The sequence below is a fragment of the Maniola jurtina genome, chromosome 17, assembly GCF_905333055.1.
Source record: "Maniola jurtina chromosome 17, ilManJurt1.1, whole genome shotgun sequence".
Lineage (NCBI taxonomy): Eukaryota > Metazoa > Arthropoda > Insecta > Lepidoptera > Nymphalidae > Maniola > Maniola jurtina.
The window spans coordinates 4,496,506-4,523,596 of NC_060045.1; the positions used below are offsets into that span (position 1 = coordinate 4,496,506).

At 39.0% G+C, this 27,091-nt stretch overlaps 1 protein-coding gene across 1 annotated transcript; it reads right to left on the minus strand.

Moving 5' to 3' along the window:
• Positions 1-6,179: 6,179 nt before the first annotated feature.
• On the minus strand, positions 6,180-23,508 carry LOC123873545 (segmentation protein Runt). Its single transcript, XM_045918406.1, has 3 exons — positions 22,828-23,508; positions 9,140-9,277; positions 6,180-7,297 (listed from the first exon to the last, which is right to left on the minus strand). Exons 1-3 carry the CDS (start codon positions 23,273-23,275, stop codon positions 6,651-6,653), a joined length of 1,233 nt encoding a protein of 410 aa, XP_045774362.1. The 5' UTR covers positions 23,276-23,508; the 3' UTR covers positions 6,180-6,650.
• Positions 23,509-27,091: the final 3,583 nt, after the last annotated feature.

The following is a 27,091-nucleotide window of genomic DNA, read 5'->3' on the forward strand; positions in this document are numbered from 1 at the left end:
CCTTAAAATATGTTATGTCATGTAATAGTTTTACGAACATTAAACGGCCAAGCCGTCCTTTTTTTACCAAGATGTAGGGTTTGTAGAATCAGAGCTTGTAAGTAGAGTGATTTGTTATTTATTGTTATAAATTTGATACAGTCAAGAACATTTAAGAGCTATATTACTTTGGACTTGGGATAGGTCCCATGGCCAGCACAAATCTAAGCTCAGCTAGGGGCTTGGCTCTACTAGAGATCTCATAACTTTTTAACAGTGAAAACATTATGAACTTGTGAGTCTTGGCTACATTTTTACATGAAATGTTTTTGGTGGGATTCATATTTTCTGTCGCTATCTGTTAAACTAGAAGCACATCTGTGGAGATAGTTAACCAATAAGCTATTATTAAAATTTTATACAAAATATCCGAAAGAAAGTTTACAAAGAAGCTTTGTAAGGCGGCGACATAAAGGGCCCAATAAAAAGAATCATAAACTGACCTCCAAAATTTATTGTTTTATATAATAGCTCTCTTCCTAGGTTATAGAGAAAAAAAAGCTACCGTAAGTAAAGTTAAAAGAAGTCGGTACCTGAACCAAATATTTTTTTGTTTCTGCTGAATATCATAAAATATATAGGTAAGTGCTTTATACTTTCTTGAAAAATTTGGATTCCCAAAAATAAAATAGTTACATTTGCAATAAAAGTTACCAGCTGTATCTTTGAGGGCATCTTGAATGATAAGTAGTACCTACTTAATTTAAAAATGAAATGAATATGGAAGGATAAAATAATCTATTGTAAGATTAGTAATCTATACTAATAAATAAAATTGGAGTGTCTGTCTGTAATTTCGAAATAACTACCGCATATTAAGGTTATATGGTTATTTGAACGATACTATAACTGAATCACACGTTTTTAAAATTTTTGTCTGTCTGTCTGTCTGTCTGTTTGAAAAGGCTAATCTTGGGAACGGCTGAACCGATTTTGACGGGATTTTCACAGACAAGTAGAGAATTGACCAGGGAGTAACATAGGCTACTTTTTTAACCGACTTTCAAAAAGGGAGTTGTGTTTTTCTACCTATGTACACCGAAATCTCCGAGATTTCTGAACGGATTTGCGTTATTTCTTTTTTAATCGATAGAGGAACTTTGCGACATTGTTTCATAAAAAATTTGGAGTCCAACTCCTCAATCCTGATGCTGCAGGGGATCTGACCAATCCACGCGGGCGAAGCTGCGGGCATCAGCTAGTTTAATTAATAACACAAATCACATTAGATATTAGACGTACATTTTTGGCTTATACCTACTTATTGGCGATTTAAAAAATATTTTAAACATGGCAGATGTTTTGAGTTTTACCATTTTTAACCGAATTCCAAAAAAGGAGGAGGTTCTCAATTCGTCGGAATCTTTTTTTTTTATGTATGTTCTGTTTGCCCCACAACTATAAGCCTGAAAGTGTACAATAGTCTAATGTATCGCAGAGATATTTTATCACCCTTTTCCAGGAATACAGTAAATATCAAATCAGACACTGACCAGTTGACGCAACATGGAATACTTCGATCCCGCATCCCGATCGCAAATATCACCTAATCCAACCCGTCCACCCCACCAGTGTAAGCCAACATTATCTCATGTTATTTTTCGATATTACCCCGTTTTACGGGGTCCGGGGGCGCGTAAATCAAATTTATAGCCTTTTTATACAGGCATTAAAATTTTATCGGCATGATTTCTTTCTATGCCATTGTCCAGTCGAGTTTCTGTCATCCCTTATCCATTTTTGGAGTGGCGACGTAAATAATATTTGAAGCTTTTATTTTTCGCGTGTCTACGCCGTTATGTTAGCAAATAATAAAATGTTTCTGTAATATTTTGCTATCTATGTATCATGATACATAATACTTATTATTATGTTAATGATACTTAGGTATACTTTGACGAAAGATATTTTACGTCTGTGTTACCTGTTATCTGCCAAAGTCACCATGATTCAAACTTTATAGTCGCTGATCGTTCCTCCCTGTGTTGGGGACAATGCACAGAGAAACTTTCAACTATTATAAAATAATTAACTTCTGGCCCTAACAAACTCTTTCTCTATAACACACAAGTATACCCAGGCATATTGCCGGTGTAAATGCTAACATCAGGTATCGATAAGGCCGTTGCACGTGGTTTTATTGTTTCAGAGAGGAGAGATGGCGCGCCGCCCGGGGCACCTTTACGTTCAAAATGGAACGGTAGAATACGAGGAGGTGTAGGCAATCAGGGACATTGCGGATTTTTACAAATATCTCTTTGATACTCTGCGCTGAGTTCTCTAACTATTGCAGTCTAGCAACATAATAAGAGCACAATCATTCTAACAAGTTAAACATAACTTTACTTCTGATTGAGATCACCCGCCCAATAAATTTGAACGATAGCGCAACCTCATAGTGCCTACCTACTAAATAAAAATTTATTATTTTTGACGTCATTTGGTTAAAATAAAAAGTGGTTGCTAGGAAAACCAGGTGAGAGTTTCTCTAATCGGTTTTTCCTAGCTTTATAATATTATTAGGTATAGATCCATACTTTCCATAATATGTATAAATCTTTTCACGCCATCGATATTGATGAAATTTGGCACAGGCAGAGGCATTCTGGAGATGGGCATAGTGTGGATAGGGTCAGCTATTTCTTTAAAGACTGAAAAAGTATGGTAAAGTATGGTAAAGCTTGCAGTTTTTAGATGGCCAAAAAAGTATACCGAAATAAACAATCGCACAAAAACCTCTGAATATCCGGTATTTTTTAAAAGGTTTTACTCAGTCAGAATTACTTTATCCAATACGGGATCGCGGCTTAGTTCGCCCGCGGGCCGGACGCGCGACACCGTATATGGATAAGATTTCTACGTATTTTTTTTTGTACCATCATACCGGAGCGAGCAAGTACATAAAACCTTAATGGAACTTTTTTAAATACCATGGTTGAATTTTTTTTAACCTTTTCATACGATTGAATGCTGAAACAAAAAATTCGGTTGCACCACGAAAACTGAGTGATTTTGACGGTAAAAAGTGTACCTAGACACCTTTTACTTCGTTAATTATGAGATGAAGTTGAAAGTTGAAATTGAAGTTCTCGTTGAAACTCATCTTCGGTAACTCGATAGGTGACCGAACTTTTAGTGGGTATAAATAACTTCTACCTAAATTGAATTTATTCTGAACATGCTCTATACTTTTAAGTTTTTACACACTTCTAGGGTTCCGTACCCGAAGGCTAAAAACGGAGCCCTATTAATGTCACTCTGCTGTCTGTCTGTCCGTCCTCGTGTCACAGAAATCGTAAGCAGACCAGCTGGCGCTCTCATTCCAAGGGCCTCTCAAGCTTAGTAGTAAGTACTTAGATAAGTACTGAGATACAAACTCATAAGCAGACGGTCCCTACCATGCTGCTAATCAAGGTGTAGTTCAAATATTCGAGTCTTATTATCCGTTTTTAAAAGGCTAATACTGATTATAGTCAAGGTTAAAGTAGCAAGTCATTCCATTTACGCCGAAAACACAAATCTTTTTTTAATACCAAAAGCTTCGCGTTCAAACAAAATTTTCAAATTCAAAATACACCCACTGACGCAGGCCGTCTGTCTGGCCACAGCTTTTTAATACATCCAAATAGGGAAATGTAATGCATAGAGTCGTTTTCACCAAAAAGTGAATCATAAAGTCGGGCTTAGATAGGAATCAAAGGCCGACATAATGAGGAGGCGCTATTCAGGCCTCGTCGTACGTGACGATGCGCTGGATAAGACAACGTTCGATATGTGGAAAGGTAATTACTTACTGCATATAATGTTACGGCCGTAATGGATAAGTGATAAGAACTTATGAAATTATAGTAAAGTGGATATCGGGTCGGTTTGGAAGAGAGGTTGCGTGATTGGCTTTGATAATAATAAGACGTCCAGGATTTAAGTAGGTTTAATCCTTCATACGCTTTGAGATGATCAGAACTAGATAGTCCAAGTCTACCTACTGGTGGGTGTTTATTGTGTAAGGTGCAACAGCTAACCGGAACAGCTCGGGCGCAAACACAATTGATAGCGCCGCACTATAACACTGATGAAGCCATGCCAATAAATGTAGTCGCATCCAGTATAAGCAGGCTATGTCTGTGTGTAAGGCGGGTGTTGCTTGAGGAGCGGGCGGCTGACCGCGTGGCGTAGGGTGCAATCAGCTAACCGGATTAACTCGGGCGATAGTACCACACTATGGTTCAAATGACGAGTTATTAAGGTAGCATTTTTATTACAGTCGCATCCAGTATGATCAGGCTATATCCCATAAGTAACGCAAGCGTTGTTTGACGAGAATGCGGCTGACCGCGGGGCGTAGGGTACAATCAGCTAACCGGATCAGCTCTTGCGCAAACACAATTATTGATAGTGCCGCACTATGACACCAATGACGCGATGTCATTGGGTGTACTTAGTACTTGTTACTTAGTATCTTTATGTCGCATCCAGTATAAGCAGGCTATATCCTCCACGTAAGGCGGGTGTTGTTCGAGGAGCGGGCGGCTGACCGCGGGGTGTAGGGTGCAATCAGCTAACTGGATCAGCTCCTGCGCAAACACAATTGATAGTGCCGCACAATGACACCAATGACGCGATTTCATTGGGCGTAGGTACTTAGTACTTGTTACTTAGTATCTTTATGTCGCATCCAGTATAAGCAGGCTATGTCCTCTTTGTAAGGCGGGTGTTGTTTGAGGAGCGGGCGGCTGACCGCGGGGCGTAGGGTGCAATCAGCTAACCGGATCAGCTCGGGCGCAAACACAATTGATAGCGCCGCGCCATCGCCTCTTCCACGTTGTGTCACGCCACACACCTCTATTTTACCTATATACTCACGTTTGTTCATAATAATTAAGTATTGCAATGTTTACGTATAATAATAGTAATACATACATCGACCTATACCTAGCTACCTACCTACTAAAACAGAAAGTTTAGTAAGTACCTACCTACTTAACAGTAAGTGCAGTATGATTGATTGATAACGCATCTCCTAAGCCGATGGACATAGAAATTAGAAAGAAGTTCCTAGATAAGGATACACTAAGAAAGGATTTTGATAAATTCAATCTTAAAAAATCGGCCATGGGCGAGTCGCGTGTCGTTTTTTTTAGGGTCCCGTATCGTTTTTGCCAGCGGGTTTTTAAAAATCACGCGGACGATGCTGCCTCAGGCGTCACCAAGCAGAATCTTATAAGTTCGTAGCTTACGAGTTTAGGTATAATACCTACTTAAGTATCTTTATGTAAAAAATCATTATCATATAAAGTATAGCATTATACTTAGATGTAAGGTGTTTAATTAATTTAGTGGTGTTTAATATAAACTAGCATAACTAAACTAGTCTACATTCAGTCAGATAAATATTGCAGATATTTTACAATCTACCTCTACCGACTGATACCTATATTTATCCGATTGCATCACGAAACCAATTTAGCCACAGCTAAACTTTTAATAAATAGTTAAAGTTGAAAAGCTGCGATAGCCTGATAGTGGATAGACGTCCCTAATCAGAGGTCGGGGGTTCGATCCCGGGCGTGCACCTCTAACTTTTCGGAGTTATGTCCTGAGGAACCCTGCATGCCTGAGAGTCCTCCATAATTTTCTCAAAGGTGTGTGAAGTCAGCCAAACCACACTTGGTCAGTGTGGTAGACTATGGCGAAACCCTTCTCATTCTGAAAAGAGACCCGTGCTCTGAAGTGAGACGGCGATGAGTTAATCATGATGATGATGAAACTTTTCTTACACAATTACCTCTGATTCGAGCGGTCCCATTAAACTCATTAAACAAATGAACGCCAATGATATATGTACGCACTATAATTGAATAGTTAATGGAATGGGCTTTTATAAAGAGTTACACACGTGCATGGCACGTTGTTAGTCTACCAACATAAACAACTTGGAATGGGTGTCTTTAGTGTTTAGCTTCTGCTTGCTTAGAATGATTATATCCACACTATGATCTACATATCTACACTGATACCCGTATATTTATTTATACTAATATTATAAAGAGGTTTTGTAAGTTTGTAACTAGTGAGACGAGGGTAACTAATATTCAGTAAAAAGCAGTAATATTTTTCAGAATTATTTTTTATCTCGATAGGTAGGTACTCTACATATTTACAATTCGATTAACGTTTCAATTCAAATGTACAATATAAATATACATTTACAATTTATACAATAAACACAGATTTTCATCTGTTGTGCTATATTAGATAGTCAGTCAATGCGAAATTTTCGAATTACATAATATTAAGTATCTACATAAAATCGTCTTATTTTACAGTTTATCAGTTTGATACGATCTTAACGTTTAAATAATTTCAATGCATCTATTCAGTATTCATACTCAAAAAAGCTTTAACAACGCCCATAACAATTACTAAGTCTATAATTACAATTTACATTACTACAACTTCGAATAATGAAGTCATAATCTATTAAATACTATCTCTATTAAATAAATATCTCAATATTTAATTTACTAATACCTACAATATGTACAAGCTCGTTTTATCACATTTCAATAACTCCGATTCGCACGGATATAAAGTCACTAACACTAAAAACGTCAATATGGTCGCCACACGGATTTATGCGTCGATATGCTTCCATTTGTAATTTTGGTCGATGTGGGACTAGTGGAAAGAACACGAGTGGTTCGTTGTGAGTGCGCTTTGAGCTCACTGCGCATCCGTGGCCTGTCCGACACGGTGGAGTCCGCTGCTTGAACCTGCTTCATCTCCTGTAGTTCAACGTTCGCAGGTCGCGTCGGATGGAAAGCCGATTTGACCACCTCGATTGGTTCTTCGTCGGATTCATCGGATATTGTCGCTTCGTGTGTCGAATTGACTTCCGACTTCGAATCCGCTTTTGATCTTGGACTTGCGTTTACAATACTTCTCGGGCTTCCACTCTGTCTGCTGCTCGTTGGAGATAACCGAGCACTCGAAGTATCCATTGACGAAACATTACTTTGGAAATGTCTCAAAGCATCATACGGACTGACACCATTTTTCAAAGTCAACTCTGGAGGTAATGATTTTAACGCTAGCTCTGCAGGATGAGGTGGGAATGCCAGAAGTCCGTTTGGTGGTAGAAACGCTCCAGGGGGAGGAATCAATCCTCCCGTTGGTAAACTCGCCATCGCTGGTGGGAACGGGAAAAGCTCTGCTCCGGGCAACGCTACCGGGGGCGTCGTCATGGGCGCAGCTCCACCTGTAGACAAAGGAAAATTTGGCTCAGTAATTGGATTACCATAAATAATGCTTTTTAGTGCAGCTTGTGCTGTCTGATTTGACAACATGACGTAATATGAAAGACGAGTCTCAGGGGACAGCCGAAGGCGCACGGGCACTCTGCTGAGTCCCCGAACAACGAGGGTGCATAATCGTACTAAGGATAATGTACAATCTGTAGGCGTTTAAAGGCGGCTTCATAGAAAGGGATGTTTTTTTTACTTCGATGTCGGGAGGGTGAGGGTGCAATATTTATTTATCTGAACGCGATGTCGTTCTTTAGATCCAGACGACATTCCACGTTAATTCGGCTCGATACGTCTCTTCTGTGGAGAGTCGTGTGGAAAGCGCATTAGCGATGCGGGACACGTGGGAGGTGTTGCAGCGAACATGCGGTACAAAGCCGGATCCATCGCGATAAGGAAGTTCACTATCTCCGTGCACGGCGGACAAAGAGGACTCGAAACGTGAAATTTTCATTAGCATTCGTGTTCAAAAGTTCTTGTAGCTGCGAGCTTTGATTCTCGATAAGTGTAAGAGAAGCGGGCGCATAAAAAGGACACGATGGAGGCGCAGATTGGGCCACAAAGAGCTCGGAGGTGGTGCGGCGCTCGTATCTCTTTTGCACTTTTTATATTTGCAGCAGTGGCAGTGGTGCGCAGACCACTTTAAAGGCAACGGGGGTGGGAGGGGCCGTAACTAGGGGGTAATTTGGTGAGGTGGGGGCCAATATCGGCGTCGCGCCTGATTGAGGTGATCCCGATGCTCAGATTTGAAACTGTTTTGCGATAACTATAATGTTTAATTAATTTTTACACATCGAAATGCAATGACTAGGTACCAGCTATATTATAACTAGTAACTTCTCTAAAGGTTTAATACAAATTAATTTTTCAGGTTTTAATTTGATAAAAATGTAGTTTTGTATTTCAGCTTTGAAAGTTTAGCTAAATGAGATCGTGGCTCTATTGTTTCGCAATATCGTTAGTTTGAGTGCAAAAGTCCTTTGTGAAAACGAACCTGGGTAAGGTTTAATAAAAGCGGGTAGGTGTTTGAGTACAACGGTCCTCGCGTTTCAGCGTCGGAAACAAAAAGTGGCTGGTGGCGCGGTCGCCTACATTGGAATAAAATTGACTCCACACTCTCTCGAACGTGAAGGCGGTGCTTTTTATACTTTTTCCGTTCTACACCCCCACTTCCCCCGGCGGACGGACTTCAGCGGGTGGTTTTGCTTCGGTCGAACCGGTGTTGTTTTGCAGCGCTCAAGAGCCGCTTCTTTTATTTGAGCCTTCGCGTTGTACGGCCTTGAGGGGTGGTTCCGTTGCGAGAACATGTTTTCGAGTGTTGTTTGCTAAATCGGGAATTTTTAAATTAACGAATGCCAAATAATCCGTCGATCGGAAGTTTAATAGGAACGGGGGGCAATCGAATATCTGATACTGAGCTTTATCATCTTTGGGATTATATTTCCGCTATACGTTCTGGTTGTTCCTGAACTATTTTTCTGTAACAATAAAGTTATTTTTCGAAGCGGATTTCAAACAAACTCCATGCTTATTTTAATAGGCATAATTTAATCTGGTGGGTTGTTTCGTGAGTAGAAATTTAATTTAACAGTTTAATACAGAAAACACAGAAAAATATAAGCAGGCTTTGGTGGCCTTATCGCTACCTAGCGATCTCTTCCAGGCAACAAAAATGGTGCAAAGAACATGCCTTAATAGGTTTATAATTATTATGTACTTATATTTTAAGCTTTGCCTATATTTTTGATGATAATTACAATAGTTTAGGGGTATGATAAATAGCTGAGATTAATTACCTTTAACAAGACCACCTTGGTCCCTTAATTGTGGAGGCCTGAAGTAGTCCACCCAGGCGTAATTCAAGTACGCCGCGTCTAACCAACCTGGGTTAAGGAGGAACGGGTTAAAAGCTCCTGGGTGCCCATAGCCGTAATCTGTAACAAAAGAAAATTACATTTAGACCCTTTTTTTAATTTATAGACTAGCACTTAGCTGCAATTAGACCTGCTGGCAAGTGATGATGCAGGCTAAAATGCAGCGCGCTTGCCTAGAAGATGCCTATTCACCCTTGACTTGAAGGTACCTATATTAAAAGTAGGGCCGTAAGAAGTAAAGGAAATGAGAACTATCACAGAATACGTAATAGTGTCTTCTAGGTACAGAAAGATAAGCCTTTTAAATAAATAGTGATTCTTGTTTGACGCAATAAACTGCAATTCAGCTCGCTACTGTGGCCTAAAACTTAATACATCCTCTCTTTCTGTCCACGACCTCTTCTTTCCTGACGACGACGAGTGTGTGTACACGAGTAGGTACCTACCGTGGAAGGGGTGCGCTACCGTAAGTATATTTCTCCGGCCACGTGACCAAGTAGTCCAACCTAAATATATGTAAGTAAGTACATATAAAAGATCGGAGGAATACTGCCAAATTCATGAAACAATATTAAAAATTATCATTCATCAATATTTTCCGAATATGGATTGATTGGACGTGTTTCATAGGCAACCTGAAATGGATTTCAGGGAAACTGTGGTGCTTAGAAGACGAGTCAATTTAATTGATGTAGGCAAGTAAGAATTTCAATAAAAGTTTCTCCTTTAAACAAAGAGTTTACATGAAGATTTTATTGCCCTGTATCGGAATGATATGCGCATTAAGCTATGTCGAGGTCAAACCCCGGCACGTCCGCAAGAAGTCGCAATCACAAAGGCCGGCCGTAAAGGCGGCGACACACGGCTCGCGCAATGTTTACCGCGCTCGCCGACTATTACAAGGGGCTTGTATACAAAACGAGCCGGTTTACTGCTGCAGTTAGCCGGCATCTCTGTGCCATACGTTTTTACGACCCTCCACCGTCACGTTGCCTTTCGCCTTTCAGCTAGCGAAACGGTTTTTTATTTGTTTAATCGATAGGCTACTGAAGACGCCACTGCCGACGTCTATTTCAGTTTTACGGTCGTTTTTAATCCGGTCGCGAGTCATCTCAATCGCGATCAGGTGTATCGACTTTTTTATTACGGGATTAACTATTTACGAGCACTTCGTCTACTTTGTTTTGAATTACTGAACGTTTAGTGACTCCTCTGAAGTTTAGTGTTGCGTAAGTTTTTTGATTAGCCGGGCCTAATTCCACGCGAACAGATTGCTCGCGTCCGTGCGTCTGTCTTTTGTTTTCCCGTAAATAATCAGGTGTGTAGACACTTTTATTGCGCGCCTCTTAAGAATGTTTACAGAGGCGATCGCTTTATTTCTGTACACGCGATCCGTTCGAAGCCGAGATTAGCGAGTGTTTCGAGAGAGTTTCCCAAATCGTGGGTATTTTAAATTAAGATCGTGATGGATGGCCCGTCGCGCTGTCACGTGGCAATCCGGGTGAAGCTCCGCCATCATGGTACATAATAAGTTAAATGTGGAACTCGGAAATGGTCCGCTCCATTTGTTAATGCCAGTATTCAATTAAATTCGGTTCCCCAACCCTTTGCACATGCGGGGCTCTGAATATTAACATCGTAACGAGAGCCGTTCTAACTGCTGAGAGACGTTTTGGATTAATAAATGATACGTTGCCTTAAGCCTTTGTAAAATGTTTTAAATTATGAGTAATATGAAGAGGACATAGTAAATTGTTTCTGAAGGTTCGTCTTTATAAGTAGGCGGAGTTCTGGTCCGTTTCAAGAAAGTTTGGCATTTGAAATCAATGAAAGTATACTTTCACTTATTCTTTAACTGCATACTTTACAATATTTTAAAAGCCGACAGTGGGTATGTTGTATCGACAGAGTTCCTAAAATAAGTACAAATGTATTTGATCAATTTAATGAAATTCTTCTAAGCATGAACAATATCTATCTCCATCTTTAGTTAACCATAGACACAGACGGTACAACATATCGCTGACCGTAAAGGTCTTTAGTAATTATCTAACATAAATTGTGTATGGATCATGCATTCATGATCAAGGACTTGATAATACCTATTATCCATGGTAGAGGCATGGAAGTATTGTGCCTACTTCCATCTTGCCCGATATGCAAAGATATTAAACAGTAGGTATAATATCATCATTAAAATTCATAATCAAATCGGATGATATGGTGCGCACAGTGACAGTAAAGATGGGGAATGAAGACACAAGTGTCAAAATAGGCGTTAAATAACTCAAATTAGGGCTACCACACACGCGATGCTTTTAGCATCAGCGATCAGCGATTTAATAGCTTTAACTCCTATTTCCACTTCAGTTGTCAATATTGGAAGCTATGCAGCAACTACTTAAGTACGCGGTGAAAATTCTGCTCATATGCGGTTCTGCCATCCGTCATTTTGATACTGCAATATACAACCACAAAAGCGAAAATATGATGTGGCAAGGAAGCAATTGGCAAAACGTGCCATTTTGATAACGCAACAATTCGCAGTAACTAAGCCGCCTAATTGCGATGTAGCATCGATGCAGACACACAAAGACTGATCGTCGTTGCTTAAGAGGGGTCTCTCCGTCACTCGCTCCATACAAACGTAGTTCGTCTCTCATTTGAATACTAACCAATCATACTCAATGGAATTTTGTAGAAACGTTCCGGAACCTAATATCTATGCCTGTGGTGTTCCAGATTTGCGTCAAAATATTCGGTTTCAAAGTTACGCGGTCTTAAAAATTCACATACAAATCTTTGAGCCCCTGTAATTTTAAAACTACATATTTTTAGAAAAATCTAAAACACCACAGGCAGAGCACATTAGTTTCTAGAATATGTCTGCAAAATTTCATGGACTTTCGTTTCTTAATATTCAAATGAAATTGGGACTACGATTGTATGGAGTAAGTGACGGAGAGAGCCCTGTTAAAGTATCGCGTGTGTTCTGGCTCTAAGATTCTAACGTTTGTTACTCATAAATTAATGTGGAAGACGTGTTGGGTGCGATGAATAAATGGATCCGAGTAATGGCCTATAACTTGGGGCGTCGGTGTCTTATGACAAACACCACATTTATATTATTGTCTTTCAGTTTTGATTGTCTCGTTGTAAGACGATGTTATTGATTTAGGAGTCGCCTCGACACCATACTTATTACTTTTATAAATATAGAGAGAGAGCCAGTGCGTGCCAGACTTTCGTCGTTTTATAAAAGCTGTAGGTTTATCTGCGTGTTATCCCAACACAGGGAGGAACGATCGCCGACTATAAAGTTCGGATCATGGTGGCTTTGGGGGCTAACAAAGTACCTAATAAAGGTGTAAAAAATGTTACGTCACAGTGCAAAGCCTAATTTTTTATATTTTCTTCGAAATAGTATTAGAAATCATGTCATGCATAGCTAGACGCTTAACATTCATGGAAACCGCCCACTAGTTCATGGAAGCGTCCTCCCTTAAAAGTTTAAGAATGTCTGGCAGTGGGTTGCCGCGATACTAAGGGTGAGATTTATAAAGCGCACTGTGACTTTGCTCAGACTTAAGATTGAGTTAAAACGAGACAGATTTATGTGAGAGATATACATCTGTCTCGTTTTAACTCTGGCTTAAGTCTAAGCAAAGTCTGAGTGCGGTTTATAGATCTCACCCTAAGTGTCTGGTAATGTATGAGTAATTTGTAACATTAAAAAAACACTCGTAATACTTTTTGCACCTTTATTTCCTACTAGCTGATACCCGCGAATTCGTTCGCGTGGATGTAGGTTTTTTAAATTCCCGTGGGAACTCTTTAATTTTTCGGGATAAAAAGTAGCCTATGTGCTAATCCAGGGTATAATCTATCTCCATTCTAAATTTCAGCCCAATCCGTCTAGTAGTTTTTGCATGAAGGAGTAACAAACATACACACACACACATACAAACTTTCTCCTTTATAATATTAGTGTGATTATCTTTCAAAGCCACCATGATCCAAACTTCATAGACGCTGATCGTTCCTTCCTTGTGTTGGATAATACGCAGATATACTTTTAGCTTTCATAAAACAGCGAAGGTCTGGCACGCTGCAGCTCCTAGACCAATAGTGATAGTAAAAGACAAAAAAATGTTCACCACGGAATAATTTTGAGAAATTAGTAGGTATATTTTATAGGATTATTACATACTTACATTTTGTTATTGAAGTTATGAAATCAAAGCAAGCAAAAATTTAAGTATCTATGTATTTCGTGTGGGTCAATTATGTCTGACTAGCTGACGCCCGCGACTTCATCCGCGTGGATTTAGGTTTTTCGAAATCCCGTGGGAACTCTTTGGTTTTCCGTGATAAAAAGTAGCCTATGTGCTAATCCAGGATATTTTCTATCTCCATTCCGAATTTCAGCCAAATCCGTCCAGTAGTTTTTGCGTGAAGGAGTAACAAACATACACATACACATACACACACACACACATACACACACACACACACACACACACACATACAAACTTTCGCCTTTATAATATTAGTGTGATTCTACTATCTGAGTTTGTTGTAGGCTCTTCTCAATCCTGGTGCGTTTGGAACCCTCGTAGCTATAGTTTTAAGTTCACGTAATTAATTATCACCACTATATATCATCTTAGAAATCAAACAATTCTGGTCATCAAAAAATAGTAGGTAGGTACCTACTTTGAATAAATGATTTGAATTTGACTTTTACCACTACACTGCGCTGGTTCAAAATGATAAGGGCCGCTAAAAAACTCAGAAAGCAGTTAGTTGCTCTTTTCAAATATTAAAGGGTTACAATATATTATAACAATACAAATAAGTACACCATCTTGTGGGCAGCCGAAAGCAAAGCCGATCTCTTCCACGCAACTTATCCAACACATTAAAGTTTTGGGATTTGGGAATACTTACCTACATAGTAGGTATGCATTTATAAAGTAAGTCGTTATATTAAGACGTTTCTAATATTAATTATTTTCCCAAAACCCTAATAAATCCAATTCTAAAACATTACGACTTGTGAAATCATTAGAAATCTACAGACCCTCAGAATTACATATTTGAGTATAAGCTCATTTCATAACGCTGGTTTTTCGTAATGCTTTTGGGTATTAGTGTAATGATTTTAGAACTTACTAATTAGTGTAAATATAAAACATAGTCGCTTCCCGCCGTCAGTCCCTATGCACGCTCAGATCTTTTAAACTATGCTACGGATATGCTATGCTATGATACGGATAAATTGTGTTAATTTTTTGAAATATGACGATATAATTATTGTTCATTATTGATCTCGTAAGAAATCAAACCGACTGAGCAGAGCTTTCATCGAAAATGCTGTCGTTATTTGGTTTTTGTGGTCATCACTGTTTCCTTTTTTTCTTCTAAAATTTCTTTTGCTGTTTCCAGAAGATTGTTTTTCATTATCTTGTTACTGAATCTACGAGTATACACTATACACACTTTTTTTGGAGAGTGGCTAGTTTTTAGGGTTCCGTACATCAAAAGGAAAAACAGAACCCTTATAGGATCACTTTGTTGTCTGTCTGTCCGTCGTGTCTGTCAAGAAAACTATAGGGTACTTTCCGTTGACCTAGAATCATGAAATTCGGCAGGTAGGTAGGTCTTATAGCACAAGTACAGGAATAAATCTGAAAACCACGAATTTGTGGTCACATCATTCAAAAAAAAATTAAAATACGTTTCAATTTTCAAACTAAGATAACTATACCAAGTGCAGTATCATATGAAAGGGCTTTATCTGTAAATTCTAAAACAGATTTTTATTTATTTTTATGCATAACAGTTTTTGATTTATCGTGCAAAATCTTGGAAAAAATACCTGAGCACGGAACCGTCAATGCGCGAGTCTGACTCGCACTTGACCGGTTTTTTTATGGCTTGTATTACTTGATTGTATTGTTGTCATTATCTGTAAAGTGGGTTTAATAAGCAAAATAAAATAAAATTGAAGATTGGTTGAATGTTTGTCACCAATGTATCGGGAGTCTTAATTTCGTAAAGCAAACATCAGTGGCACCATGCGTCGGTTACGAGGGTCGCTGGATGTGGTATTTTAGCAGTACACATAAAATCCATATTTTAGAGGCAAGGGCGGGAGATCAAACGGACTTTACGACGGGAGCCGAGATTGTTTACATCTGTTGCCCGTGGCCGCTGCCTGGGACTTGCTAACCGCTTGTACAGCAAGTGTCGCTCCAACTTTACATTTGGAAAATATTCTCTTATTTTGTAAACCAGCCAGCGATATGAGTCATATTATAGTAGTAGATAGTACCTACCTATCTTCAGGATTTGTAATAGGTCAGTGTTTCTAAAGCGGCCCGAAAAATAAAAGCAATAACAAGTGTAAATTAAAAATTTTCAACACCCCCGACAAATCATTTTCAAATAAATAATTATGTATATCTAGGCAACGTCCATCTTGACAGCTTGACATTTGTCTATTGACATAATATTATGAACCTAACGGTTATCTAACCTTCTTTTCTACAAGAAAACTAGAAAAGAGCTGATAACTTTTAAACGGCATAACCAATTTTTTCGGATTATAGCTAAGAACACTCTCGATCAAGCCACCTTTCAAACAAAAAAAAAGTAAATTAAAATCGGATCATTCGTTTAGGCGCTACGATGCCACAGACAGATACACAGATACACAGATACACAGATACACAGACACACAGATACACGCGTCAAACTTATAACACCCCGCTTTTTGGGTCGGGGGTTAAAAATAAATGTTACCTTATTTCAAATTAATCATTCAAAGTTCCATTTTAGAATAGTATTTTGTTTGGCTACTTGAGCAATGCATTGATTTTGAAAGAGCCACCCATGAGCCACCCCTACAAGCAATGTCATAAGTTCGTGATCTGTCATGCATACCTACTATTCTATATCAATGAAACTAGATGACATGTCCAGGGTCCACTCGAGTGGAATTTCTGAACCCTTAATTTTTTTTAAATCTTTTCTTCTGAAATTTTGTCTGTATCCTTTCTTAGTGGGAATCGCGTGGGGGTCTATTTTGATTCTATTGCTGGATTTCTTAATTAATTACCAAGCTTTTTCCCATCCGTGTAGATTAAGAATTTAGAGATTTTAGAACATTACTAACTACGTAGGTACTTATAGAGCATAGCGCGCTCCAACTTTGACTTCACCTCATTATTGCTTTTTATTAGGCATGATTGTCGCCCAACGCCTGTCTTACAATAAAACTAAAAAATGATGTAGAAACAACTTAGGCAAACCATTTTAACCGTTTCTCTCAAAACAACAAAACGTCTCAATTAAAAGTTCAGCCCATCCACAAATCACGCCGGAATCATAACGTTTTGACACCGCAGACTATTTTCGTCAGAACGTTACTGGTCTGTATAAACAAACCGATGCGCCCAAAGTTTGGTCAATAATAAAAACGACAGTATGCGGAAAAACTAACATCCTCAGCGATAAACATCAAAGGCGGGACCACGATCAATGGCGTCGCCTCGTGGCGTCACGGCGCTAATCAACGCCATCATCGTCATCGTACATGCTTAACGATACAGTTTAAAAAAACGGCCAAGTGCGAGTCAGACTCGCGCACTGAGGATTCCGTACTCGGCTATTTTTTCCAACATTTTGCACAATAAATCAAAAACTAGTATAAAAATAAATAAATATCTGTTTTAGAATGTACAGGTAACCCTTTCATAATATGATGATACCCCCTTGGTATAGTTATCTTACTTTGAAAATTGAAACACATATTAATTTTTTTTAATGATGTAACCACAAATTCGCGGTTTTCAGATTTATTCCTGTATTTGTGATATAAGACCTACCTACCTACCAAATTTCATGATTCTAGGTCAACGGGAAGTACCCTATAAGTTTCTTGATAGACACGACGGACGGACGGACGGACAGACAGACAGACAGACAAGAAAGTGATCCTACAAGGGTTCCGTTTTTCCTTTTGAGGTACGGAACCCTAAGATCGGTCAAAATATGTAAGTCGGACTCGCATACGCAGGGTTCCGTACCCATACTACAACAAATAACACTATGTAGTAATTTGTAATTTATTTTTACCAGAAAGTTGTAACAATAAAGAAAAAAGAAAGAAAAGGAAACCACTTATCTATCAGAGATCTCTACTAGTGACACTCATAACTTTTTTTAATTTCATGGCGGCCATTTCATTTGATTTATATTATTTGTTGTTATAGCGGTAATAGAAATAAACATTCTGTTAAAATTTCAACTTTTGCCTATTACGGTTTACGAGATACCTACAGCCTGCTGGCAGACAGACGGACGGACGGATGGACGGACGGACGGACGGACAGACGGACGGACAGTGGACCCTTGCACCTATCAGGTACGGAACCCTGATAAAATAGTTTTAAGCTGATCTACACAGACCTTCAAACAAATTGGGGTTGAATTTCCTACTGCTCTACGTCCTGTTAATAGATATCTGCATGCCTTTCAGTCCGATCCGTCCAGTAGTATGAACTGTTCGTTGATAGATCAGTAAGTCAGTCATTCGGATAGTCAGTCACCTTTTCCTTTTATTATTTAGAAGATAAGTAGTGACACAGAAAAAAAATCATAACAAGACAACGGTTAGGTCAATAAAGCAGGCTCAATAACCACCAACAAGACAGTCGTAAGTCGTTCGTAAGCATTATATTTAGAAGCAAACCAATAACCATTTATAAGTCGACGTCAAAACACATTGAAGTTTACTCAGACAATCGTGGTTATTTCTGGACGCTCCGTTTCAACAACTGCCTCGAAGATTATTCGAAGCATCTAATTAATGTCTGTGTGATTGAATGATTCTCACGTTCCTACTATTGTACAGATGTTCGTTTGATTATTTTTATCCGGTCTACATTCTTATAGGGTTTTGAGTACTTAGTTCGTGGATTCAAAAAATTACTTCAAGGAATATGTTAATCTCATCATCGTTACAACCCATCGCCAGCCCAATAATGAGTAAGAGTATCCACTCTCCTTTTGCAATAAGAAAGTTTAGGTTTGTGTAAGGGATTGATCTACCAACTAATCTGTACAAATATTATAAAGAAAGAGTACGAATTTTCTGAGTTGAGGGAGTAGAGGGCAATCTCTGGAACCATTGCATCTGTTTGAAAAATTCTTCTAGCTTTTATCTGACATTATTCCAGATGGACATAAGGTCATAGATAGATATATTTTATTTTACTAAGATAGATAGTTATTAAACTGGGCTGGTGAGCACTTATCTCTATAAGTGGTCTCTACCAGTGACCTTTGGCAGTGAGAGAGGTTGTAAAGGAAGAAGATTAGGGACAACAAAGATAGAAGGATACTAGACGGAATAGGAGGAAACAAGGATATACTTACTCGTACTGGTGTTGGCATAATAACATACATCTTTACTATGTACCTACATTTCTTTACCATTTAGATAGATAGATAGAAAACTTTACTGCACACAAAACATGAAATAACCAAGACAAAACAAAGAAACTATAACAACCAAAACAATTGTACGCAAAGGCGGCCTTATTGCTCAAACCAACTTTTGGTGAAAGGAGAAACTAGGTGGGTTGGATAGTACTTACACACAATAAGTTTTTTAAATGACTAAATGGGCTTGCGCTGGACTGCAATGACACCAAGCAGGAGATGACGCAGCCTAAGGTGGAGCGTGCCCATAAGGTGCCTATGCACTCTTCTTTTTTACACAGAATCTTGTTTCCATCCATTTGGGTAGATCTTGTGTTTCAATACCTCAGTGATAAAAAAATTTAACATAAAACGGGGTTGTGAATGTTTTTAGGTCACATTGATGATCCAGACAAGGCTATAGCAATATTTTTCAATGGGAATTTTTTTACGAATATTGCAATAAAACTTTATTGCAATGAACCTAGGAAAATGTAATGAAGACTACGAATATTAAAATTCCGGTTGTAATGTTGGTGCGCCTATTTTTTTATAGACTCTTGTCTAATGTGTAAGAAATGTAACCAGGTTCATTCACTGAAATGGATATAGGTATAATACATAATATAGGATGTTTTAAGATGTGTGCCCATTGACATGGAATATACATACAGGGTGTAACCAGATCGCTAGAAAAACGAAGACTGACTACCTACTGATAACATACGTACATAGTGATACCTACAGATAACATACCACAAAAAAAAAAACCCGTATTTTTTAAAAGTTCACAATATATTGCAAATAAAACATCTGACTGACGCTAAAGGTCAACGAACGTTGCGTAAGTAGACCACTCGTAGTCAATGCCGCGTCGTAGGTGGGGCATTGACTCGATTTTTGCACGCTATACATTGCGGGTTTGAAAAATACTAACTCACTAAAACTACAAAATAAGGCAATTTACTTATTAAGGTTATTGGCATTGGATTGTGTTTATGTAGTTATAATAATAACGCTCAGTTTTTGCTATCGTTTTAGTTACACCACAGGGTGTAAATATTAATTATTATTAATCTAAGGTGCCATACAAAATGACAATAATTTTTTATGCTGATTCGAAGCGCCTAGCCTCATCAAGCGTATCTAAAACACTTTGTGTCAAATGGTTTCGCGTTGACACTTGTTGACAGATGTCTCATCACTGACATTTAGTTCTGAGTACGCTCACACGACATTCACTGCGGCTATCAGCACCAAAATGGCGAAAATCAAGTTGATTCAAAACTACAGACGGTTCATCAGCTGCATCCATTGATTTTAGGCTGTATTTTCCGGGATAAAAAGTAGCCTATGAATTAATCCAGGGTATAATCTATCTCCATTCCGGATTTCAGCCAAATCCGTTCAGTAGTTTTTGCATGAAAGAGTAACAAATATACACACATACATACACACAAATTTACGCTATTCTAATATACATATTGATATGATAGTGATATTTCTGGCCATCGTTTGGTACCAATAAAAAGATTAAATAAAATATTCGGGATTTCGCTCTCACAGTAAAATTTCAAATTGATCATCTACAATGATCACCTCGTTTAGAGCAGAATGGGCAAATTAAATGCTTGCCAGTGGATTGTAAAAGTATTTAGAATGTGGTCAAAAGTTCGGCGCCGCAAAATTGGACTGTGGGCTGGCGGGAAGCCAGCGCGTGCGCATAAAAAATACATGGCTGGGCGCACATTATCGACTATTGCTTGAAAAATCCAATGTAAAGGATCATTCAAATGATAAGGAAGCTTAGGAATGAGTGGCTTTAACAACTTTCATTGTTGTAATAAATTTTAAGTGATATTGAAAAATGGTGATGTTCTCAAAGGTGTGTGAAGTCTGCCAATCCGCATTGGGCCAGCGTGGCCAAAACCCTTTTCACTCTGAGAAGAGTGCTGTGCTCAGTAGTGGGCCGGTAATGGGTTGATCATGATGATGATGATGACTAACGTACTGAAATAAGTCATAATCTCTCTAGATTATGTCCGATATCATGCAGAACAAGCTTTTTTGGATTTTTTCATTCCCAAGGTTGTGCAAGACGCAAATGGTCCGACAATAGGTAGGTAGGTACCTATCATAAGGGAAATTATAAATTCGGGTACTTAACTAAGCCTTGAGCCAGGCTTAGTTACTAGAAATTAAAAAGGCTCAAAAGGGCTAGAACCCAGTATCGTAAAACCAGTTAAAAAAATCTAATTCAAAAGAAGCGGCTTAACTGCTTTAGATGGAGAAGCTTTTCACGTGATGACTGCCAAACATCGTTTCGAAGAGGGCATATACGATGATGATGATGAGACTTAACATCTCGGATTCCCATAGATTATGGAAGTCAGCTGCTAAAAGACACTCAGCACCTCAAAAGAAGTAACCACCCAGGCGATAGAAGCCAAATAAATGGGCATCCAGCCAGCAGCCAGATGTCTAGCGCATATGAATATCTTTATGCTTTTTTATCGCTGCGAGATATTCCCCTGTAATAGTTTCCTAGCGTTTGTTTTCGCGATTATTTTCGCATAATGTTGATTTTAATTTATGTTCACGCTATAAACAGTAAATTCAGGAATTTAATGAATGGATATTTTTATAAGAGCACCAGTGAATTTTCTTCACACCTAAATCGTTGTTTCATACTTGAACAGATTTTTGGTTTTTAAAATAAGTACCTACCTACCTAGGTAAGTAGGTGAATATTTCATTTCTATTAAGAGGGCTCTCTCCGTCACTCGTTTCATACAATCGTAGTTCCAATTTCATTTGAATATTAAGAAGCAACCAAAGTCCATAAAATTTTGCAGACATATTCTAGAAACTAATATCTATCTCTGTGGTTTCCAGATTTCTGTTAAATTATTCGGTTTCAAAGTTACGAGGTCTTAAAAATTTACATACAAATCTTTGAGCCCCTGTAATATTAAAACTACATATTTTTAGAAAAATCTAAAACACCACAGACACAGATATTAGTTTCTAGAATATGTCCTCAAAATTTCATGGACTTTGGTTGCTTAATATTCAAATGAAATTGGAACTACGATTGTATGAAGCGAGTGACGGAGAGAGCCCTGTTAAGTAGCTACCTACTTAGTGCAAAATTCTGTAAGTCAAGTAACTAGGTAATACTTAGGTAGGTACGTAGGTACCTACTTAGGTACAGAAGCCGAGAAAAATAAAGTTTTTTTGTTCTACATAGATATATATCTAAAGCCAGTACTTAGTCGGTTAAAATATTCATAATATATTCATACTTATAAAAATTACCCATAAACTAGACAGGTATACCTACCAGTACCTACCCTATATCGACACAAGTGGATTCAATATTTTAATTTTCAGGAACGAAATTTACCTTTTATGAAAATTAGGTAGGTATATCCGGAAATGAAAAACCGGCCCTGTGCGAGTCAGACTCGCGCACCGAAGGTTCCGTACTCAGATATTTTTTCTGACATTTTGCGAGATAAATCAAAAATCATTATGCATAAAAATCAATAAAAAATTATTTTAGGATGTACAAGTATGATACCCCACTTATGGCATACTCGTAGTTATCTTAATTTGAAAATTAAAAAATATACCTACTAAAAACCTACTCAATTATTATTATTCATGAACACATTTTAATTTTTTTGTGATGTAAGTAACCACAAATTCAGGGTTTTCGGATTTTTACTTGTGCTATGGGACTTACTTACCTACCTACCTTCCAAATTTCATGATTCTAGGTCAAAGGGAAGTACCTACCTACCTTATAGGTTTTCTTGACAGACGTCAAGAAAACCTATAAGTCCGTCTGTCTATCTGTTTGCCCGTCCATCTGTGAGTCTGGACAGACGGAAGAGCAAACAGACAGACAGACAGACAGACAGACAGACAGACAGACAGACAGACAAACAACAAAGTGATTTTATAAGAGTTCCGTTTTCCTTTAGAGGTACGGAACCCTAAATATGGTTCCTAGAGTAGCTTTTCCAGATTTCTGATTTCTACTTAAACTTAGTTAAGTCAGAAAATTATAAAAATTAAATTAAAATACTTAGTTTGAAAAAAGTTTTGAAACTTACTTTGCTTCGTTCTAGGTTCTCTCGGTCCGTCGACGGTTACTTTGATGGCTTTGGTGTAAGTGGCGACTTGGCTGGGGAACGTGCTGATGGTGATGGTCAGACTGAACGACTTGCCGCGGCCGCTGCGACCTACGAACCTTAGGTCGTTAAACTTCGCGACCTGGTTCTTCATCACCGCCGTATAGTTCCTCATTTCAGCCATCACATTCTCATCGTTCCCAGCTTTGATCGTCACCAAGGTCCCATCTTGAACGTCATCCAAAGCGACGACCTTGAACGCCACCGGCAGAGACTTGTTCGACCGCCAGTGGCCGGGCAGCGCCGAGCACAGCACGGCCGGAGAGCCGGTCGGCACCAGGTCGCCGTGGCTCTGCCGGTAGTACTCGTGGATGTGGGAGTAGACGTCCGCCATCGTGGGGGCCGGGGGACTCGCGTGCGGAAGGTGCATCGACTCCAGTTCACCCTCGGACGACCCTCGACACGCCACTAAAGTTCTCCGTCACGCCACCGCTCTCCGAACACTCCGACGAAAGTTTCGAACACGCGACGCGAGCTCGGTGTCGTGCGCACACTTCGGAAAGTTGTGCGAAGTATGGGCGCGAGACGCCGTGTGAGCCGCGAGCCGGCCGCACCACTTGTTGGGCGCGGGCAAGACGCCGGGCGGGGGACTCGGGAAAAATAAACGGGCGACTCGACCGCAAGCCGAAGACGCACGACGCGCATCGAAGTCGCGAAGGGACGCGTGCTCGCGAGGACTCAGTTTCGACTGATGACTGCGATACGACGCGACTTTTTCCGATGGTCAATATTTTGCGTTCGCGCGGTCGCCGCCCCCACCCGGGTGGCGGCCCCTACGTCTCGTAAAAAGCGGGAAGGAGACGAAGGGTGCGGGCGGCGCGGAGCCGCAGCGGGAACGAACGGGACGGCCGCGGTCGATCTCTGCGTTTTTATAAAAATGCCCGCGCGAACGAGACGCCGCTGCGACACATCGGCAGGCAGGAGAAGGATGGGTGGATTTTTTTGAATCACCGCGGTGACGTATCGCGAGGCGGCGGTAATTAGGCCACGGGGCGGCGGGAAACCGCGACCGGTGCGAAAACCTATCAACGAGCTCATGAAAAATTATGATTTCCATGTTTGAGTCGAAAGCTCGCCGCTGGGGTGGCACTTCATTTGGTCGAAGCACGCGCGGAATGCCGATCGCGAGGGTCATTGACTGGCACTCGTATTCATCAATTTTAAGGCATGACGATGTATTCGACATTTTTTTGCTTATCCTACTAATCAACTTAATTTAGAATTAGACACAATCACGCATCTAAAATCGTTAACTAAAGTTAATAAGAAACTGAAACAAACGTCTCTACCGCAAAAAAGTTGAGATTAGCGAACTTTCAAAAGTTTCTGCGTGAAAATTGCAAAGAAATGCAAAGTTGTCGAGTTGGCGCGTAGTGGCGGCGCGCGAGGTGGCGGTGCGAGCGGGACGGCGCGAGGGGCGGCGCGAGGGCGGGGCGCGCAAACTTGCCCGTAACTTCGGACGGAGTTTCCCGCGCTCTACGAAAGCTCTACGCGATACGTGTAGTGTGTGACACGAACTTTTCATGCGAACTTTTTCAAAAAAAATTGCTAGATATATTTTACTACTATCTTATGGTAGATATACCAAACGCACTTGATAGTAATAATAACATAGTGTCGCTTTACCTGCAGGCGCACTTATAAGTATTATCAATTTTGCTATTAATTTTAAATGTTTCCTTTTTAAATAATAAACTAGAATATTTACTGCAAGTACCTGCCTATTATTCTTATGATTATTGTAATAAAATACGAATATAAATAATAAATACTAGTTAGGTAGCAACTCTATGTTAGTGAACAGACTTTACCTTACCAATGAATGTTAATAGCTAGAAATTACTAAAACCTATTCACCGCCAAAAATCAAAAAAAATTATGAGTAGGTACCTACCTAGTACCTACCTATATACCTATAGGTAATAAAAAGAAACAGCCACAGGTCAATATTCTGTATAGGTTTAGGTAGGTAGGTAGACTTTCCTAAGGCCGAAGTCGGTCTCATCTAAAGAAACAATATACCTAGTAGTTACGTTGCCCTAAACAAGACCATAACTTTTATGAGTCATTGTTCTACATCGGCATTGTTTGAAAATACGCCTCAGTGATAGCCATCTTGTTCGTTATCCTAATTTTAGGGTTCCGTACTACGGTACGGTACCTATGGTACCTTTGGCGGACCGGCTTTGCTGGTAGGGTGGTACCTACCGAACTTGCTACAGTCGAAGCCTCCCAAGTCCCACCAGACCAAACCAAAAATCTAGAAAAGCAAGTACCTATATTTATTCTAAACCCTGCTGGAATCGAACCCGGGGCCTCCCACTAATCCCACTAAGTAGGAAAAATCCGAAAACTGTGAATTTGTGGTTACATTACAAAACGAATTAAAAAGTGTTAGGTATGTACCTACCTACCTATTTCTTACGGAACTCTTTGTGAGGGAGTCCAACTCGCACTTGACCAGTTTTTATGACCACAGCTGCTGATAAGGAACCAAGAAGGTTTACAATAAAGAAATTTTGCAAATTGTAAATGTTTATGGTTTAATTCGCTATGGCCTGCTGTTAGGTATATAGGTAGGTACATGAAAGGATTTTGGGGTTATTAAAAATAGGTACTTAGAGCAAAAATTTGTTTAAATAGCTAGGTAAAATACATTTTAATTTGCACCTAGACAATACTTAAAGCCTAACAATTCTTATAATTTTGTAGATAATTGTTTCTGACTAGGTTATATTATTATCCTATTTTAGACCTAGTTTATTTTAGAGCGTAATTACCTAAAAAGGAAGTAGATTAAAGCATTTATTGGTTTTATTACTGAGGAGATTATGAAGTATATTTCGGTTTGGTTTGGGGATAATGACATCTACACATGGCTGCTTTCTAAATCAAATTATGGGTAGTGTGAAATACTTTGAATTTATTGTTTATTTTGTTAGGTTAAGAATTTTGTCTTTCTTTTATTTAATTAGATTATAATAGGGCTGACATGTACATATAAAATGTATAAAAGCCCTTAAATAAATAAAGAAAAAAAAGGAAGTAAAACAAAATAAAATCTTATACTAGTAAAAAACGCTTAGGTAGGTATAGGTACTTACCTATCTAGTAGGTAGGTACCTACGTATTCTACGAAAATTCTAACTCTAGTAAGAAAAAAAACTCTAGTACTTACTCTTCTGATGAATTACGATTTACGAGTAAGTAATATAGGTACTCGTAGGTGAGGTATCTAGGTAGGTATAGCTATCTAGGTACTTAGGTACCTACATACCTACATGATGGTGATACTTAACTGATAATTCAACGTTAACAGACTAGGTAGGTAGGTAGGTACTTGGGTTCCGGAACTACATTTGTATTTGTTTTATCTGTAATATAAAAAAATATATACCTACCTAGGTATAGGCAGCAATCCGCATAAAACCACAAATGGCAATGATCATAAAATTAGAAAGTCAAAACGCAGCTAAACTGATGAGTCGGCTGTTCACAGGCAATTGTCAAAGAATCTCTCTCAATTACTGCAATAAAAATAATATTGTAGGCAAACATGAGCCCTTTGAGTGCGCAGCCGACAGCTACCGATCGGTTTTGTGCAACCCTTGGTGAACTGGTGAACAATGTGCGTACGCACAATGACTCTGCCTTCAGAGATATTCCTTTATTTTGGCCCAAACATTGGCATTTGAGCATTGTGGACCCTTTGTTAACTATTTACCGACTTTTGGGTTGTTACATTGAAGGGCTGCCGTCGTTTTTTGAAAAAATGTGGCTTTCAATCTGAGTAGACCTATTCTGTGAAAGGAATCAGCGGCTCGGCTCAGTTGACGACTTAATTTTTGTACGTTATTTAAATTCGAAATTGGGTTATTTAAATAGAATACAAATGCAATTATATCGCGTCTGTGTGGTCTTATCATTTTTTTAACTTTAGACAATCCTAATACGCCAGACTTCTCAAATCGACCTTTATAGGTACCTAGATGTGAAAATTTCCAAATATGCAAACCTACAAAGTCAAGTCAAAGTCAAGTCAAATAATAATATATAATATAACTTCCCTATTTAGGTGAATAAATTGCACGAATCAACACGTGTTTCATAACGTGTTGTTCTCGCAATCATAACTAACTAATTAAGTATATAAGTAGGCACTTTGACAGACTCAAATTATTATTTA

Excerpts from the sequence above, each read along its gene's own strand:
- LOC123873545 (XM_045918406.1), bottom strand. The coding sequence starts at position 23,275 with ATGCACCTTCCGCACGCGAGTCCCCCGGCCCCCACGATGGCGGACGTC. Across the intron at positions 9,278-22,827 it reads AGAACCTAGAACGAAGCAAA|ATTACGGCTATGGGCACCCA; the intron begins GTAAGTTTCAAA and ends CTTTTGTTACAG. Across the intron at positions 7,298-9,139 it reads CCAAGGTGGTCTTGTTAAAG|GTGGAGCTGCGCCCATGACG; the intron begins GTAATTAATCTC and ends CTTTGTCTACAG.